The 19,685-nt window shown below is 39.8% G+C and overlaps 1 protein-coding gene and 1 pseudogene across 1 annotated transcript in view; both read right to left on the bottom strand.

Moving 5' to 3' along the window:
• Nucleotides 1–19,685, bottom strand: part of PRSS12 (serine protease 12) — a 71,676-nt gene that overhangs the window by 37,658 nt on the left and 14,333 nt on the right. The window contains exons 2-4 of the mRNA XM_004594261.2: nucleotides 16,020–16,158; nucleotides 13,230–13,408; nucleotides 12,212–12,362 (exon numbers count right to left, since the gene is read on the bottom strand). Coding sequence (XP_004594318.2) covers nucleotides 12,212–12,362; nucleotides 13,230–13,408; nucleotides 16,020–16,158 — 469 coding nt within the window. The remainder of the gene's footprint in view (nucleotides 1–12,211; nucleotides 12,363–13,229; nucleotides 13,409–16,019; nucleotides 16,159–19,685) is intronic.
• Nucleotides 6,353–6,529, bottom strand: LOC118759097 (U2 spliceosomal RNA; annotated as a pseudogene).

The following is a 19,685-nucleotide window of genomic DNA, read 5'->3' on the forward strand; positions in this document are numbered from 1 at the left end:
GGGAAAGCAGTGTAGCATGGCCCAAAGCTTTGGGATCTGATCAGCTTTAGATCAACTCTGCTCTGGCCCTTGTAGGCATTTGGGGAGTGAACCAGCAGACGGAGGATCTTTCTGTCTCCCCTTCTCTCTGTAAACCTCTTCTTCAATACAAATAATAAGTAAATCTTAAAAAAAAAAAAAGGCTGGGCCCAGGACGGTAGCCTAGCAGCCAAAATCCTTCCCTTAAACTCACCAGGATCCTATATCGGTGCTGGTTCTAATCCCAGCAGCCCCTCTTCCCATCCAGCTCCCTTCCTGTGGCCTGGGAGAGCAGTAGAGGACGGCCCAAAACCTTGGGACCTTGTAATTGTATGGGAGACCGGAAAAGGCTCCTGGCTTCTGGCTTTGGAGCGGCACAGCTCCGGTCATTGCAGCCACTTGGCGACTGAATAAATGGATGGACGATCTTCCTCTCTGTCTTTCTTCCTCTCTGTATATTTGACTTTGTAATAAAAATGAATAAATCTTTAAAAAAAGAGACATGGCCTTGTTCCACTCCCTCTTCCTGCCTGTTGTCTGCAGGATTGAGGCAGAGATACCATCTGAGGTCACAGGGTAACATACTAAGCAGGACAGAACGGATGACTGTGGAACCACCACCCTAGCCTCATGCTGGATACCTCTTTCATTAAGAAACAGACTCCCGTTACAATCTGCTTTAGCTGCTGTTATTTTCAATTCTCTTAATAATAGCCAAACCTATTTCTCATTAAAATATCTTTTTCATTTAAGTTTATCTGTAACATATGTACTTCCCCCAGAATTCAGAGTGATACCATATTATAGAACCTTAGATTTATATATAAACACTATGATTGTCTGTTAAAATGATCAAAGATTTCAAACACTTCAACTTTAGACCATCTCAGCCATCTAACTGCTAGACTTCAGTGTTGATATTTTTAGTTTGTTTTTTGATGACACTGCATCTATTTGCACTATTTGAGTAGCCCTTTTTTCATAACATTATAACTATCCTGAAAAATTACAATGAAAACATACTGAGGGTCCGGCATTGTGACCTAACAGCTTAAGCCACTGCCTACTATCCCTGCATCCCATATGCATTCCAGCTGTAATTCTGACTGCTCAGTTTCAAATCCAGCTTCCTGATAAAATGCTTTGGAAAGCAGCAAAATGTGGCCCAAGTACTTGGGTCCCTGTCACCCATTTGGAGGACAAGGATGGAAGGCCTGGTTCCCAAATTTGGCATTCGTAGGAGTGAACCAACAGACAGAAAATTGATTTCTCTCTCTCTCCCTCTCTCTTTCAAATAAATATTTTTTAAAAAAACATTGAAATAAAAAGTGTGCTAAACGTCTATAATGCCCAATGACAAGTTTTTAGAAAATCAGAAGAGATATTCCAGAAATTCCTTTAAGAGAACCAATGTCTAAAAGTCAAACATCCAAAAGCTACAAGTCAAGCATTTCTTTTGTCACCTGACAGACCTTGTCTAAGGTGCAAGGGGAGAGTGTGCAAAGGGAGGCGTAACGGAACAACTACAGCAAAGGGTGTGAAAGGAGCTGAGGAAAGCAGTAGCAGATTTACTTTCCCCTTAAGCAGGATATTTCTGTTAAAATGTAGAATCCAGACTGCTGAATCACTAACTGGCTTTTGCAGTGCAGTGGATTCTGAGCAGTGTGTCCCAGCAAATGGTAAAGACTACTAAATCAAACAAATCTGACGAAAACACAATAAAAGACTCCATGGGGACTGCTCTTGCACAGCAAGCTAAGCTTCCACGTGGTCACTGGTTCATGCCCCAGGTGTCCCACTTTCAATCCAATTCTCTGCTTTTGGCCTGGGAAGGCAGAGGAGAGTGCCCCAAGTCTTTGGACCCCTTACATCTACATGGAAACCCAGGAAGCTGCTGGTTCCTGGCTTCAGATCAGATCAGCTCCAGTTGTTGTGGCTATTTAGAGAATGAAAGTTCTCTCCTAGTCTGTACTTCTCCCCCTGTAACTTTGCCTTTCAAATAAAAATAAATATTTTTTAAAGTCTCCTAATACAAATGCTACTATCAAAATAATATTCTGAGCATGACAGAACAGAAAATAATTTCTACTCCTCTGGCAAGCAGTAATAAATACTGGTCTTACAGGATTTTAACATAAAGTGTTGAAGGGCTGGTACGGTGGTACAGCAAGCTAATCCTCCACCTTGTGACCACAGCATTCAATATAGGTATCGGTTTGTGTTTCAGCTACTCCGGTTCCGATCCAGCTCTCTGACTATGGCCTGGGAGGGCAGCGGAAGTTAGCCCAAGTCCTTGGAACCTTACACCCAGGTAGAAGAGCCAGAAGACACTACTGGCCTTCCAGCTTGGGATTGGCTCACTTCTGGACATTGCAGTCACTTGGGGAGTAAACCAGCACATAGAAGACCTTTCTCTGTGAAAAAAAAATCTGCCTTTCAAATAAAAATAAATAAATCTTTCCAAAAAAAATAAAGTGTTGTGTTATTTTGATGTGTTTATGTGTACTGAAGAGTATGACAGACAGGTATAAAGCTTCATTATGATAATTCCCCCTTCTCCATGCAGAATATGTCCTAAGCCCATATTTATACCTGAAATCTCTTATATTATCAGATGTAATTTATTCTATTTTTTCCATATTCATAGCTACCTATGATAAAGTTCAATTTAGACATTAGGCACATTCATTTAATTGATCATCCATAAGAGACTTTTTGATTGTTTGTTCACCTGTGGCTGTAAATGTCCCTTCCAACACTGTTTTTGCTTCCCCTCATGGGTAATGATGTTCTTGTTTTTGTTGTCATTTGTTCAGCACCACATGGGTCATTTCTACAAGAAGGTTTTAATTTTCTTTTTCATCACTTTAGGGACACATTGGTAATTCTGTAGCATGTTGTTTAACTTCATGTTGATGTACATTTTCTGTTTTTCTCCCTGTTGTGGACTGACTCTGTATTTAAAGGGACGTGTAGCAGGGACTGTCATGTCTAAATGTGGAGAAAAAGAGCGGTATATCTCTCTGCATCCAGACCAAAGATGAGCTCCCAATGAAACCACTGAAACTACCCTGACAGTAGGATGGTGGAGTCTCCAACACTGTCCACGCCTACAATGTTGGGAAACACTTCAATAGTGGAATGGATGAACTTACGACTATTCACGAAGGACCACCGATTGTAATACTAGAAAGGAAATCAACAGATAGTGGAAGGTATTTGGGGAGAGAGATGGGAAATCCCAGAGCTTACGGAACTGTATCATAAAACAAAAATAAATAATAATTTTTAAAAAACAAATTAGGCGGGCCCGGCGGCGTGGCCTAGCAGCTAAAGTCCTCGCCTTGAAAGCCCCGGGAACCCATATGGTCGCCGGTTCTAATCCCGCCTGCTCCACTTCCCATCCAGCTCCCTGCATGTGGCCTGGGAAAGCAGTTGAGGACAGCCCAATGCATTGGGACCCTGCACCCGCGTGGGAGACCTGGAGGAGGTTCCAGGTTCCCGGCTTCGGATTGGCGTGCACCAGCCCGTTGCGGCTCACTTGGGGAGTGAATCATCGGATGGAAGATCTTCCTCTCTGTCTCTCCTCCTCTGTGTATATCTGGCTGTAATAAAATGAATAAATCTTTAAAAAAAAAAAAACAAATTAGGCACAGTAGGAGATTTAAAACAATAGGTAATAATAACATAGAAAATCATAATACACTATAATAAAACTTGTCTGACTATAGTTTCACAGAACATCTTTTTGTACTTACCTCTCTCCTTCCTATAAGGTGAGATAATACAAGCCTACCAGATAAGATGAAGTGAAGTGGACTACATAGTTATGGTGACGTAGCTGGCATTAGGCTAGCTCTGAAGGATGATGCTAGTAGTCATACTGTGATGTCCCAATACTGGACTTGATAACAGAGGTAACTTCTAGGTGACTAATGGTTGGGTAGCTTATACAGCTCTGCACAAAGGGTGATTCATGCCTCAGCCAGACCACACACGATTTCATCATGCTACTCAGAAGGGCAATTTAAAATAGCATATTTGCCATTTAGTACTTTTGTACCATAGATAACTGAAATTGCTGAAAGCAAAACCACATATGGAAAAATTTGGGTTCAGGGATGAGATGATACAGTATTTAGTTTTGGGTTCTCCCTTCAGCAAGAGGGGCTACCCTAGGGAAATTACTAAAACCTTCCAGTCCTAGAAAGCGCCATCTGAACATGAGGATGATAACAAGGATCTTGTGGGACATGGAGCTTGAGCCTACATCAAGTAGGAGTTTAATCAATGCTGGCTCCCTTTCTTTTGGCACTGTTAAGGGGTTTGTCCACGACAGTTAATGCATAACACTTTTATCACTGCAGAGCAAGTGATTTAAAGATCACTGGTAGGTAATGTCAGCAAGTATCCCAGCATCTGTTTTCCCTACTCTTTTTTTTTTTATTATTATTATTTAACTTCATTAATTACATTGTATTATGTGACACAGTTACATAGATACTTGGGTTCTCCCACCCCTGCCCAAACCCTCCCACCATGGTGGATTCCTCCACCTTGTTGCATAACCACAGCTCAAGTTCAGTTGAGATTCCCCCATTGCAAGCATACACCAAACATAGAGTCCAGCATCTTATTGTCCGGTCAAGTTCAACGTCTTCTTAGGTATACCCTCTCTGGTCTGAAGACAGAGCTAGCAGAGTATTATCCCAGTCAATTGAAAGCTCCATCATACCATCAGCAAAAATTTACATCATTATGGAATTAATTGACATAGTAATGAGTAACCAACATGTTGAAAGTAAATACGAGTTCCCAGCCACCTTCTGTGATCACCTCACCTATACTTCAATTTAGTTTATACACAACATATAACATTCAAAACATAACATGTTATACATAACATCATATCATCTTAAATTAAGGCAAACATGTGGTATTTAACCTTTTGTGATTGGCTCATTTTCCTTAGCATGATGGTTTCCAGTTTGGCCCATTTGGCCACAAAGAACTGCATTTTGTTTTTTTTAATAGCCGAGTAGTATTCCATGGAGTAGATGAACCATAGCTTTCTTATCCAATCCTCTGTTGATGGGCATTTTGGTTGCTTCCATGTTTTGGCAGTTACTGATTGTGCTGCTATGAGCATAGGAGTGCATGTTGGTTTCTCATAAAACAAGTGTTCTGGATATATTCCTAGGAGTGCTATTGCTGGATCATACGGTATGTTGAATTTGAGTTGTTTGAATATTCTCCGTACTGATTTCCATAGAGGCTGTACCAGCCTGCAGCCCCACCAGCAGTGGAGTAGGGATCCCTTTTCCCCGCAACCTCGCCAACAAGTGTTGTTGGTGCTTTTATTCATGTGGGCCAGTCTTACTGGCGTTAGGTGGTACCTCATTGATGTTTTAATTTGGATTTCCCTTATTGCTATCAAAACAGCGTGGTACTGGCACAAAGATAGAGAGGAAGATCAATGGAGCAGAATAGAAACGCCAGAAGGAAACCCACACAGATACAGCCAAATAATCTTTGACAAAAAGACAAACGACAATCCAGGCAAATGGGAAGGTCTGTTCAATAAATGCTGTTGGGACAACTGGTTAATAGCGTGCAGAAACAAAAAAATAGATCCACATCTCTCACCATACACTAAGATCAGATCTAAATGGATAACAGATCTAAACCTACATCCAGAAACCTTTGGAAGAAAATGTTGGAAATACTCTGCAAGATCTAGGGGTAGGTCCCGACTTCCTAAAAAAGACTCCAAATGCAGTAGAAATCGAGACCAAAATAAACAATTGGGACCTCATCAAACTAAGAAGCTTCTGTACAGCTAGAGAAACAATCAACAAAGTAAAAAGGCAACCCACAGAATGGGAGAAGATCTTCGCACACGACATAGGTGATAGAGGGCTGATCTCCAGAATATACAAAGAGCTACAAAACAACCAAAATGTCAAAACAAACAAGCCACTCAAGAAATGGGCACGGGAAATGGGCAAACACTTCACAAAGGAACAAACCCAAATGGCAAATAAACATATGAAAAATGTTTTCCCTACTCTTTAAAACACAGAATGGTGTAAGTGCTGAGAAAATAAGAAGCAATAGCAACTTTAATATTTTTTGGTTTTAATGCTATACATTCCTTTTGCTCACTGATTCTGAGGTAACCTTAAAAGTAATATGTGTGTGTATATGTATATATATGGAGGTAATTCATGAACTATTAAGGTAACTCATGGACTATTAGGGCACTGGACAAATGCATGTGCTATTTTTACACAGATTATAAAGTGACAGCTAAAGAGACCATTGGCTTGCACTACTCAGGCCTGCATTCTTCTGGTGGAAGCATAAATAATCAGAGACACAGACTTTCAAGTATTTTAATTTGTATAAAATATTTTACTAAAAGAAGTTGCAATGAACTAAAAAAAGACCCTTTTTTACAGGGGCAGGCATTGTACTACACTTGATCTTAGCCAAAAGGCCGAGAAGTGATGTGGGGGGGCGGCATTGTAGAACAGCAGATGTAGTCAGTACTTGGAACTCCTGCATCCCTTACAGCAACACTGGCTGGAATTCTGGCTACCATGATTACAATCTAGTTTCCTGCTAACATGCCTGGGAGGCAGCGACCAATGCAGGAGACTTGAATGACATTCCTGGCTTCTGTGTGGTCCAGCCCTTGCTGTTGTAGCCATCAAGAGAGTGACTCAGGAGAATCAAGATGGCAGAATAGGGTAAGGACACATTTAAACAGACAGAGAAATATTAGCTAGTATGAAGTAGAGAGGGCACATTCCAGGAATTAGAAGAGCACAGAACAGCAGAGGGGTACCTGGAGACTGACAGACACAGGAAAGCAGCGGACACAACGGTGTGGTGTTGCAGTGACTGAAATCCCAGTGGCATTCAGTGAATGGCTATCTGAATTCCACTGGCAACCGAAACTCCACCAGCAACCAGGTTCCACCCAAGACAGGTTCAAGTAGCCCTCAGACCCAACAGCCAGGAGATTAAGTACTCCAGTAGTGGCACATCATGCACCGTTTCTTACAGTGTGGCAAAAAATTTAAGACCGCAGGGGACAATAGTGAACTGCGCATGTGCTGAGCTCAGCAAGAACTCACTGCACTCAGTGGATTGCACTGGTCCCACAGGAAAATAATACTGACTATGGCATTGTACGGGTCAAAATAGCAGAGAGAACAAACAAGGAGAACTGAAGGAATCAAGATGACTAATACACATCCCAGAGAAGTCAGATAGGAAAACTGTAGGGGAAGGCAGATTAACTGCATCCCTGGATCTTTGCCCTGAGATGAGCAGTGGGAAAAAAAATCTATTATGGAAAATGTCAGTGCACACAATACACAGGGCCTCTGTCAGGTGCAATGAGGAAACTTGGGCCAACACAAGAGAACCAACAATAAACAGAAACAAAAAAATTAAATACAGATGACCTAAAGAACTAAATATGAGACACAGAAAAAAGAAGGGATGAGGAAAAAGAAAAGAACACTTAAAATTACTGAGCTAAAATAATATAAACATATTCTTCTAACCTTGGAAGTAAAAGAGGATTTCCTGAGCAATAGAGGAAACCCAAAAGAAAGAAAGGTTTAATTCAACCAGATGCACATTGAAAACTACTGTCTGGGAGACTACACACCACAGCCAGAGTGAAAAGGTAAATCAGTGATCTGGAAGAAGTCTTTGCAATATATAATAGCAATTCTCAAAGACTCTCCTAGTGATTAATGATAGTAGGGTATTATGATCATGTTTCAATGAAAAGCAAAACTAATAATAAAAAAAGGTATGGACTGGCACCATGGCATAGCAAGTTAAGCCAACATCTGTGGTCCCAGTTTGGAGTTCAAGCTGTTCCACTTTCAATCTAGCTCCCTGCAAATGGCCTGGGAAACAGCAGAGTATAGCCCTAGTCCTTATTAAAGGCTAGAAATGAGGGAGGACAAAGAGAATGGATAATGGGTACCAAGTCACAGAGTAAGCAAATAGGTCCCTAGTGGTACACAGCTACTGTAATTTTTAAAAAGATTTATATTTTTATTTGAAAGGCAGAGTTGCATGGAGAGAAGGAGAGATAAAGAAAGATCTTTCTTCTACTGGTTCACTCCCCAAAAGGCTGTAATGGCTAGAGTTGAGCTGATGTGAAGCCAGGACCCTGGACCTTCTGGGTCTCAGACATGGGTAAAGTGGCCCAAACACTTGGGCCATCCCGTGCTGCCTTCCCAGGCCATGAGCAAGAAGCTGGATGGAGAATGATTCAGCCTGGACATGAACTGGCACCATACAGATGCCAGTGCCACAGATGGAAGCTTAGCCTATTGTGCCATGGTGCTGACCCAACAGCTATTAGAATATTACAGGAAGCATTAAAGAATCCTAAGGTTCTTATTATAAAGTGATATCAAAGAAGGAGAAATGCTGATCACCTTTATTTGATCAGTACATATCGTATACAAGTATTGAAACCTTACACTGAAGCCCATAAACATGTACAATTGCTGTCAATAATTTTTTTTTAATATTGGGCCAGTGTTGTGGTATAACAGGTGAAGCCACCACCTGCAATGCTGGCATCCCATATGGGCAACAGTTTCCTGCCTAGCTGCTGCACTTCTGATCAGATCCCTTCTAATGGTCCGGAAAAGGTAGCAGAAGATGGCCCAAATGTCTGGGTACCTGACACCCATGTGAGAGATCTGCATGAAGCTCTTGGCTCCTGGCTTCAGCCTGGACAAGTCCATGATGTTGCAGTCATCTAGGGAGTGACCCAGCAGGGAGAAGATCTTTTTCTGGAAGATCTCTCTCTCTCTCTCTCTGTTTCTCTCCTGGTCTATAACTTTTTCAAATAAATGAACAAATCTTTTTTAGAACTAATTTATTTCAGAAGATTAGTTTTTCTGACTACACAATAATAATGTTCCATTTGATCATTTTATAGCACCACCTCCCCCACCATCAAAAAGCAAGCAGAAATAAATGTCAAAAAAACTTTAAAGCCTATGTAAAGTATGGCACATTACATGATAAAATATGATGTCACAGTTCTTAGCTGTGCTTTTAAGAGTTTCAAAGGGCCAGAGGAAACACATTTAATGTTAGGCACACAAAGGAAAGCTAAAACATCTCTACCTAAAACTTTAACAAGTTCCTATTAATTCTCAAGTTATTCAATTTTCTAACATCTGTCTGTCTCCTTTCCAGCTTCCTATCTTTCTTCAAGTTCTGGGGTAATTGAATTTAAAAACCTTAAGTACAATCATTCCTTTTGTATTTAGGAAGCTCGCCAGCTATCAAAATAGGCATAGACCATGAATAGATGAGGGTCAACAAAGCCAGTGTCTCAGAAACAGACTCTAACTACCACTCCAGGGATGCATGATGGAGCCTCCCTCTGAGGATTCAACAAAGTAAGTAAGGCTGTGATGAAATCTGCTTAAGAATGAATCATAAATTCGGACAAGGAACAATTATGTTGCCAGCTATCAACTATGTGCCATGAAAAAACTATTTCATCTTCAAGTACTCAGCTTTTAAGTAAATAAAACATACTGTAGTGAAAGAAGCGTTCCAGAATAGCATCCAACTATTTATGATGTAACTATCAAATCAAATGCAAGAAAGGCAAATGAACAATGTCCGCTCAGAGCATTTGTGTTTATGATCAACACTAAAGCCTACAGAACCAGACTATTGGTTGTTACAAAGGCTTGCGAAGGATCTTTGCTGTCTAGTATATGTGGAGCTATTTTCCCTTTTAGTCACTTTTTCAAAAATGAGTCTCTTCATACAAAAATTTGCAATGAACAGATGCTTGACAAGAGATGTTGAAACTGTAATTAGCCCACATAGTGTTCAACATGCATATAGTCTTCCTTGTGATTCTGTCTTTATATTCTTTCTGTATAACAGACTAATGTCAGCAAGTCTCTTAAGAACTTTTAATTATAAGTGATATTTTTTCTCTCAAAAGTGAATTCTACAATATAAATGACTATCATCTTTTCTAAACAGAAGTTGGCCTTTCTCCCAAACATACATTAATATAAAATAGCTATTGTTTAAACTTAGAGTCACCCATATCACAATTGCTAATATTGAGCATGCAACTAATCTACTCTTCAAATTCTTAATATTTCAGGAGAAGACATAAATTTCTTAATTATTAATATGAAATCATCTGTGGTTTTCCAACTTTTATATTCATAGTGTCTCTGCCTAGAAAATCTCAATCATGGGTGCTCAGTGAGTTTCAAGATTTCCCATTCCAGCAAGTAAGGCTTTACACACCAAAAAAAAACTTACCCTTTAATTCTATTTATCAATGAACTGCTTGAAGTGCCCTTGTATATACACATTAGACTTTCTTCAAACTATAAACACACAGATAGAGATAACTAGATGGAAGTTTTGTATAGAGAAATAGTGTTTGATGATCTCACCACCAGATGCTCAGTTAATATTGAATGCTTTAAAATGTCTTTAAATACAACAGTTTCTAAGTAGGTTGACCTTGAAAGCAATGCACATTACATTTTCTAACTCTTACGAACACAGAAACCCTTGTAAATTAGCAAATAACCTTAGAGAAGAAAACTGTAACTAACAGATGTTCTGTAACTGCTCAACTTCAAAAACAGGATTCAAATGTGAATGATTCTCAGTCCAGACCACAAGCTCTCTATCTTATGCCTTGATGATTCCGATAGCAACACCTGGAAATTTGAAGGAAGAAACTGGTCTTGAAATTGATAATCACAAACATTTTTAAAAATCCCGTCTCAAAGATAACAATGGTAAATTAGTTTCTTTAAAAAGAACTGATTTTCACTATTCCTGGTACATCTAAAGGAAATGATCATATAACTAAACAGCATTGCCAGGACTGCAACGCACAACCCTGTCCCAAATTAGTTACAGGTGTACAATGTAATTTTTCAATGAAGAATCAAGCTAATATCACCATAATCCAGTGTTCCAGCTTGGCTTTGCCAGCAGCAGAAACCAGAGCAATTCTCTGACTGCTTTGAGACGAGAAGACAACACTTAGGGTGATCTCTAGTCAAAAAAAGGTTGCTTTGATTTAATCATGCATGTTGGCCTAATCTCCACTTTCAGGAATTACAAGAACCATAAACGTAAACGACATGACGCCAGGAGGAAGAAGAAAAAAAATATCAGAGATTTTTTCTAGCACAACTTCAACAAGTTGATATCACAAAAAACCCTGTTTCAGATTAAGAAACTTAAGGGAAATGACATCCAGATGGGGGACCAAATTCTGCTTCAGACAATCAGTGCCACAGTGAACAACTATGAAAATCTGAATATGACAGGATAATGCACAATGTTAAGAATGATTATCAATGACATTGGCTGTGATAAAGATAAGGATTGTTTGGGACAATGTTTCCAGGTTTTTTTAAAATTTTTTTTTTGAAAATTATACAATTTGTATAGCCTGGGATTCCCCTCCCCCCATTTTCCACCCCAATTGATTTTTCCCGTCATGTCAATGTTCTCAGTTTTAAGAGAAACATCCTGAAGTATTTAAATATAAAATGTTAGAATGTCACCTTTTACTTTAAAATACTTTAACCAAGAAGCTGCAGTAAAAATGCAAAAATGGGAGATCTGGAATTGCAGCAATGCAGAACAAGCCCAGTTAGGTGACAAGCAACAGCTCAGGCCCCAACACCCGATCCTCCGCGGGAATTACTTCCCTTAAACACTAACATCCTTTGTTCTAAATACATTCCTACAAATAAAGAAACAAAGTTCACGAGTTTAGATAATATTTGAAGGATGGGGGTTAAACTTTAATGACATACTAACAACTGGTGGATCATGATACGCTTAAGCAACTGGAGTCGGCAGTGCTGATTGTTACCTGGGAATAATGGAAAGACCACCATGGAAAGGTAGTAAACTTTGTGTTTTTAGTGACATAAAATCACTCTTGTGCAGACACACAAGCAGGAGAAATCTACACGGAAGTGCTCTTCAGAGAACCTCACCTAGGACAAATATCAAAAGGTGTTGTTTTCTATTCGCTCAAGGAAATGTACCATTGAAACCAACAGCACCTGTCTTTGGGTATGAAAATTAGTTTTTCAAAAATGGAAACAAAACAAGAACAATGAAAACAAACCTGAGGCCCAGCTGCCTGCAGACCACTTCTGCATCTGCATCATCCCATTGGTCATCACAGACTGTTCCCCACTGGCCAGCATGGTAGAGCTCCACACGACCTTCATGCACACTGCTCCCACCAACCAGACGAATGACAGGCAGCACTGCACCTGTGCATGGTGAAATGCAAAACCAATGAGACCTATGTGTTTACACTGGTCAGTAAGATCAGGGTCATCCACTTCTCTACACTGTCAGTAATTCAATAGTATGTACCTAGCTACACCAGTGATAGAGACACACACATCTAAAACTAACAAATATTACAGTAATCTCGACCTGTTAATAAATGGAATTATTTTCATACAACTAGCCATTAACAGAGTCTAAAATTTGATTTTCCCCAACAATTTCAGAAACCAAAAAAGGCATACTCAAAAACCACAGATTACTGAAAACAAGTTATCTTTTGGTGATATTATTGGTGCTCAGGTGAACATATGTATCTGCATACTTAAACCATACTGCTAATCACCACATATCTTCTATATGAAGTTCACTGAAAGTCATTATCCAAGCCAATCATCCAATTTTTGAGAAATCTGTTCTCCACAACCCAAAGAAAAACAATGCCATCATGACTGAAATAAATTATAAATACAAAAAAATTGTATGATACTTCCTGTATTTCATATTTAGTTTCAAAATATTTTCCATTTTGATTTCATCATGACATCTTATTTCTTAGTATTTCCTATATATTATATTGTACTGTATGTAATTCTCTATTACATATGCAGGATATAATATTTCTTTAAGCAACTATATAACCTAGGATAAAAATGAGATATTATTTTGAAAATCAAATAGAATTCATGTTGTTAGATATGTTCATACCAAAGATTTGAAAATAGGATATGATAATTTGGATTTATTTCAGCATTTAAACTTATGAAACCAATTTAAGTAAGACATTTTTATCATCTGCAATCATGCTTAACACACAATGAAAGTACAATAATAAAATGTATGCTCACCATGGTAAGAGCTGCATGTGACAGCAGCTGCCATCTTCTGAGGACACGGCCCGCCCTGCCAGATGTCTTTTTCACACAACAGTATATTTTCTTCATCTCCACGGCAACGGACATTGCTCCAATAAATGGGAATAAGGCCCAGTGCAGAAAATGAAGTTTGTTTGGCTATTCCTTTTCCTCTGGAAGTACAGTGAGCTAGATTAGATTTATCAAATGCAGGCAAAGTTTTGAATCGCAGTTTTGGACTTCAAAAAAAAAAATCCATAAAGATGAATGTGAAAAAAAAAAAGCAGCACACAGGATCACCTATTTTAAGGAGATCAAAACATCAGGTGAGAATTTGAGTTCACCTGTAGCAATCAGTTTATGCATTATTTTATTCTTCAGTCTCTGATTCGCAAGAAAACGCACAAGCACCACAGTTTAAAAAGCCAGCCCAGGTGGCTTAATGCAAGAAGGGTGTCAAAAAGGCCCAGGGAAGCTGAGATTCTGGTCTGAACTCAGCTAAAAGTCTCTCTAATGCTCTGCCTTCCAATGTACAAGACAAGAAATCTGGATACCTGGAGAGTCTTGCCAATCTGAATATGCTAGGCTTGCATATTCAAAATGATAGCTATCACCATCTCTGAGCTACACTATTGAGAGGTAACTGAATTAAAATCAATAAACCTTGCTGATTTATTATTTTTATTTGAAAGGCAGACTCAGAGAGAGAAGACAGACAGAGGAAGGACTTTCCATCCATGGTTCAGTCTCCAAATGCTGCAATGACTGGAGTTGAGCCAGTCCAAAGCCAGAAGTCAGGAGCCTTTTCCGGATTTCCCACTTAGGTGCAGGAGCCCAATAAATCTAATCTCATATTTTTAGAGGTAAACTTTGATGTATACAAAATGATATTAAAATGTTAAAAGATTAATCATTTATCTGATTTATCTGGTAATCTTTACAGTTGTATCCATGACTACGGCTTCCATGCAAACAGTAAACATCTGGATTACATTTAAAATATGAAATACGTCCTCATGCAATGAACTGAGTTAGTTGCTCTTCTCTACCATGCAAGAGCGTGTGTGTGTGTGTGTGTGTGTGTGTGTGTGTGTTTAATGGACCACTGGGAGATGATCTAAGCAATGGCCTTGGCTTTTCTGAACTCTACATCTGCAGAATGGTGGTTTACAAATGTTCTTTCATCAATCAAAAGACATAAACACCCTGCAGTTTATATCGCCAGTAGAGTGCTCTTGCTGTCTTTATGTCTCACAGGAAAGGGTATTACTTTCTGATTTTCAAGCATAGTAAAGCACATGTAGATATGACATGGAAGAAGATCCTTTCACCAGCAGAGTGTTTAATCTCTGGGGCCTCAAAGGAAAATCATCAAATCAACATTCTTTATGACCTGCTCACCTGCCTACAACTTATTATCACTTCAACACACAGGGATAAAATCAGTAATTAACATCTCCAAGCACCTTAACACTTAATAGATTCTGTCCTTGTTCTTTCTTATATCCTACAGTATATTTACCCCCATCAAAGGAGTAATTAACTAAATTTAATTGAATTCATTAATCCTATCTAAAAGCACCCAAAATCTGAACAAAGATTAGGTTTCCCAGGTTAGCCTTACCAAATTTCTCATTCTTCAGTGTTCCTAATGGAAATACAGGAAGAATTTGGCAAATTAAAGCCCTACACTTTGTATCATCATTCCAGATAACTAGCACTCATTTACTATTAAGCCAAACTATTTGTAAACCACAAAGCTTTTTTTGGCCTTTAGTTTTGCATTTTCATAACAAGAGGTTTTCCAAAACAAGATATTTTCCATGCTTTCTAAAGGTAACAGCTAGGAAAAACATATCTATCAATACTAAGAAAAAAACTACAACAAAACAGAACAATGTCAACAAAAAAATCTGTATTTTGTCCTGAAACAGAGTCTTCTTTGTCTAATGAACCTTTATAGCATGTCTTAAAGACACTGAGCCTCGTGGGAGTCAGTACAAGATCGTTCTAAGGGCTATAAGCTACATTAGCGCCTGCCTGGTTGTCCTTGGGATGGTCAGATGTGGCAGGAGCTGATCGAAGTTGTCATCTCTCACAGGACCTCCCCAGAGCAGAACCTTAAGGCCTGGGACCTCAACCCTCATCAACTACAGTATAAGAGCACAGGGACACATCACATCTTCTTGTCTACAGAAGCAGAATTTGTGGATGCAAAGTTAAAAACAAATAATAGCAACCTAAGGCTGTGCAGATTACTGAGACACTATAATTTTGACAATCAAATGATCTGATTCCCAGGCCTAAACAATTATTTTGTCAGAGAAAAAGCAGAAAATATGCTTTCCCTGAGAAGCAGTAGAAAACAGTCCAAGTACTTTCCAAAAGGGAAACACCTCTATTGAGTTCTGGGCCCCTGGCTTCAGTCTGCCCCACTCCCAGGCTCTGCAGGCAGTTAGGGAGGAACCCAGCAGATGGAAGAGCCCTTTCTCTGCCTTTCAAATGAATAAATTGTATTTTGTTTTGATTTTTTAGACATGCTTTTAATTTTTGCCCATTTAGCATTTGTCCATTTCCTAGTTCAGCAGGGGTAATGATATATTAAATACATTTGAATAGGAAATTTCATTCTTTCCATTTCAGACCCTCTGGATTTCTCCTTTGTGGAAAATGTGGATGAAGAAAGCGACAGGAAGAGAGATATAACCTTTCCACAGACCTGGCAGGCGCCCAACATCATCCTTGGACATTTGCAGACTGGCTTGCTCAGGGATGTGAACTCACCCCAGCTGCAGCTGGTGACAAATGACTGATGCATCGGAATCATCCCAGTGGCTGCTGCAGATGGCACCCCACATTCCACCTGCATACACTTCCACTGTGCCTTCGAATTCATTTCTGCCACCATGAAGTCGTACTGAGCCTGGAGAGGAAGAGAATATCAATGCCATTTAAAAACAAGTAATTCAAATAGATTGAGCCAGTTTTATGCTAACCCGCTCTTTACACTTAAATGGTAAGAGATCCAGTCAGAATGATATAGTCTCCACTAGGCGCAGCTTCTTTCATTGAGGATTTAGAATTCTCTTCTTTCTATGGTTACCATGCTAATACTCTAATGTGTGTGGACTACAGTTGCTTATCTAAGCAAACAATTGTAACTTCAAAAGCAGAAAAATGAGTAGGCACATTAATATCAGATATTGAATCCAAAATATTAGATCATCTCACATATGAAGTTCTTATCATTTATGCATTACTTCCCATTAGCACATGAGATCACCAATAAGAAACACAGGCAGGTGAAACACTTGGCTTAAAAATTAGCTGTAATTAGCTGTATCATATCTTGCATCTACTTGATTTGTTCACCTATTAACAAAGAATAAAATGCTCTTTCCCACTCATAAACTCCATCAGGGCAGGCATTTGGCTCAGTGGTAAAAACACTTGGGCATGCCTGTATCCCATTCCAGGGTGCTTGGGTTTGTGACTTCTCCTACTGATTCTAGATTCCAGCTACTGTGCACCTGGAGGGACAATGGGCTCAAGTCCTTGGGTACCTGCTACCCACATGGGAGACAAAAATTCAGTTTCAGATTCCTGGCTTCCATCTGGCCCTGCACCATTTGTTGCAGGTATTTGGCAATTAGCAGTGGATGAAATTCTCTCTATTTCCCACTCCCAATTATCTTTTTCAAATAAAAAAAAAAAACCACCCCAAGCAATAGTCTTAAAAACCCAAAAGATTATAGCATGAACTACAAAATCAATGAGCCAAAATTGTGTTACTTTTGAAAGCTTGGCCTAATGCTAGGAAAATATCCACTTGGTAATTTGGTATGGTTACTGAAGTCCCTGAAATTACTACTGGTTACAAATCAACTGCATTAATCTATCCTACTGTCTATAATTAGATTTATTAATTTATTTATTTACTTAAAATATTCTGGCCTCTTATTTCTTAAATATTTTATATATATATGTATATATATACTTTCTAAAGATTTATTTATTTTTATTACAGTCAGATATACAGAGAGCAGAGACAGAGAGGAAGATCTTCCGTCCGATGATTCACTCCCCAAGTGACTACAACGGCCAGTGCTGCGCCAATCCGAAGCCGGGAACCTGGAACCTCTTCTGGGTCTCCCACGCAGATGCAGGGTCCCAAATCTTTGGGCCGTCCTCCACTGCTTTCCCAGGCCACAAGCAGGGAGCTGGATGGGAAGTGGAGCTGCCGGGATTAGAACCGGCGCCCATATGGGATCCCGGCCCGTTCAAGGCGAGGACTTTAGCCACTAGGCTACCCCGAGAGATCCATGGAGAGAAAAAGATGAGACAGAGAGAAAGATCTTCTATCTGCTGGTTCACTCCCCAAGTGACCCCAGTGGCTGGAGCTGATCTGAGGCCAGGAGCCAGCTTTTTCCAGGACTCCCATGCAGGTGCAGGATCCCAACGCTTTGCACCATCCTCAATTGCTTTCCCAGGCCACAAGCAGGGAACTGGAAAGGAAGTGGAGCTGCTGGAAAACAAACTGGCACCCATATGGGATCCCAGGGCAGTTACAAGGTGAATTCTTTAGTCACTAGGCTACCATGCTGCGTCCTCTTTTTGATATTTAAAAGAGTCAAAACTTAAGGTCAAACACCCCTGGGAAAGATAACATATTAAGTACTAACAGGCTAAACATGGATCCCTTAAATTGGGATCAAGTGCCTACATTCCTTTCTCATTGGAACTACATGCAGGACAGGTACTAGTAGGGAGTTGACAAACATGACACTTAAGCCAAGACAGCATGAAAAAGATAATTTAATTATTTCATAAAACTCCATTTAGAAATCATCTGTAATGACTTTTATTTCATAGGTAAAGGAATAAAATCTTTAAGAAGTTCTACCATTTTATATATATGCTTTATATGTTATGAAATAATATATATTTATATATAAATTATATACAATTTTTAATATATATTATATATATCAAAAGTGACTATGGATGGCTTTATAATAGTTTTTCAAAAAGAATAGATAGCAAAAATTTGCCATTCATTCCTTTGTATTGGCTTAAGCACCAACTACAATTACTTCCCACATCATCATCCTTAAGAAATGTTAAGTGTCCTGCCCACCTCAATAACTCAATGGCTAAATCCTCAGTTTGCAAACCACAGACTCCCATATGGGTTTGGTTTGTATTCTGGATGGTCCACTTCCCGTCTAGCTCCCTGTTTATGACCTGGGAAAGCAGTAGGGGATGGCCCAAGCCTTGTGTCCCTGCACTCAAGTGGGAGACCTGGAGGAAGCTCCTGTGGTCCTGCCTTTGGATCAGCTCAGCTCTGGCCATTGTGGCCACTTGGGTAGTTAACCAGAGGATGGAAGACCTTCTCTCTCTGTCTCTCCTTCTCTCTGTAAAACCTGACTTTTCAATAATAAAACAGGCAAACATGGTATTGTTAACTCCTGATTACTCGGGAAAGCCTGGGCATGGGTTTCTATTGGATCAGGTTTTCTGTCAGGTTGTTTGTCAGGGTGAAGTCCCATTTTCTTTTTTTTTTTTTTCAAAGATTTATTCATTTTATTACAGCCAGATATACAGAGAGGAGGAGAGACAGAGAGAAAGATCTTCCATCCGATGATTCACTCCCCAAGTGAGCCGCCAGGGGCTGGTGCACGCCAATCCGAAGCCGGGAACCTGGAACCTCTTCCGGGTCTCCCACGCGGGTGCAGGGTCCCAATGCATTGGGCCTTCCTCTACTGCTTTCCCAGGCCACATGCAGGGAGCTGGATGAGAAGTGGAGCTGCCGGGATTAGAACCGGCACCCATATGGGATCCCGGGGCTTTCAAGGCGAGGACTTTAGCCGCTAGGCCACGCCACCGGGCCCGTGAAGTCGCATTTTTAAAGCATGATGGCGTTATGAGGAAAGGAAGACAGAGGGTACACTGCTTTTGGCAATGTGACACCCTGAAGCTGCTTCAGGACTCTGCCAGCAGGACCACCATCACCAGATGCTGATGGTAGACTGTGAGCCCCCAAAGCCATGAGCTATAACACACCCTCTTCCCTCAGAAGTAGTTTTACCATAGGCATTTCATTACAGTGACAAAAGCTCTCTAGCTCAGTTACAGGTGTGGCCTATAAGATATTTTTAAAGAACTAAAAAGAATTCAACTGAATTTGAATGTTCTTTTGTGATGACAAAACTCCTATAGATAGCAAATATAATGTATATCACAAAAGCCAGTCATTTTTTCCAAAGAATCCATTTGCTCCAGTAAAATGGGCACAAAATAAAATGGTATGTAAACTACACTTTTGTTATTATTCATTCATCCACCACCACCAGATTACACACTCACATCAAAAGGGCTGGGGAAACACTCTAGTAATGAAAACAAACTGGAACTCTATTTATGCATGTTAAATAATCACACTGCAATTCA

Source organism: Ochotona princeps, chromosome 7 (assembly GCF_030435755.1).
Source record: "Ochotona princeps isolate mOchPri1 chromosome 7, mOchPri1.hap1, whole genome shotgun sequence".
Classification (NCBI taxonomy): Eukaryota; Metazoa; Chordata; class Mammalia; order Lagomorpha; family Ochotonidae; genus Ochotona; species Ochotona princeps.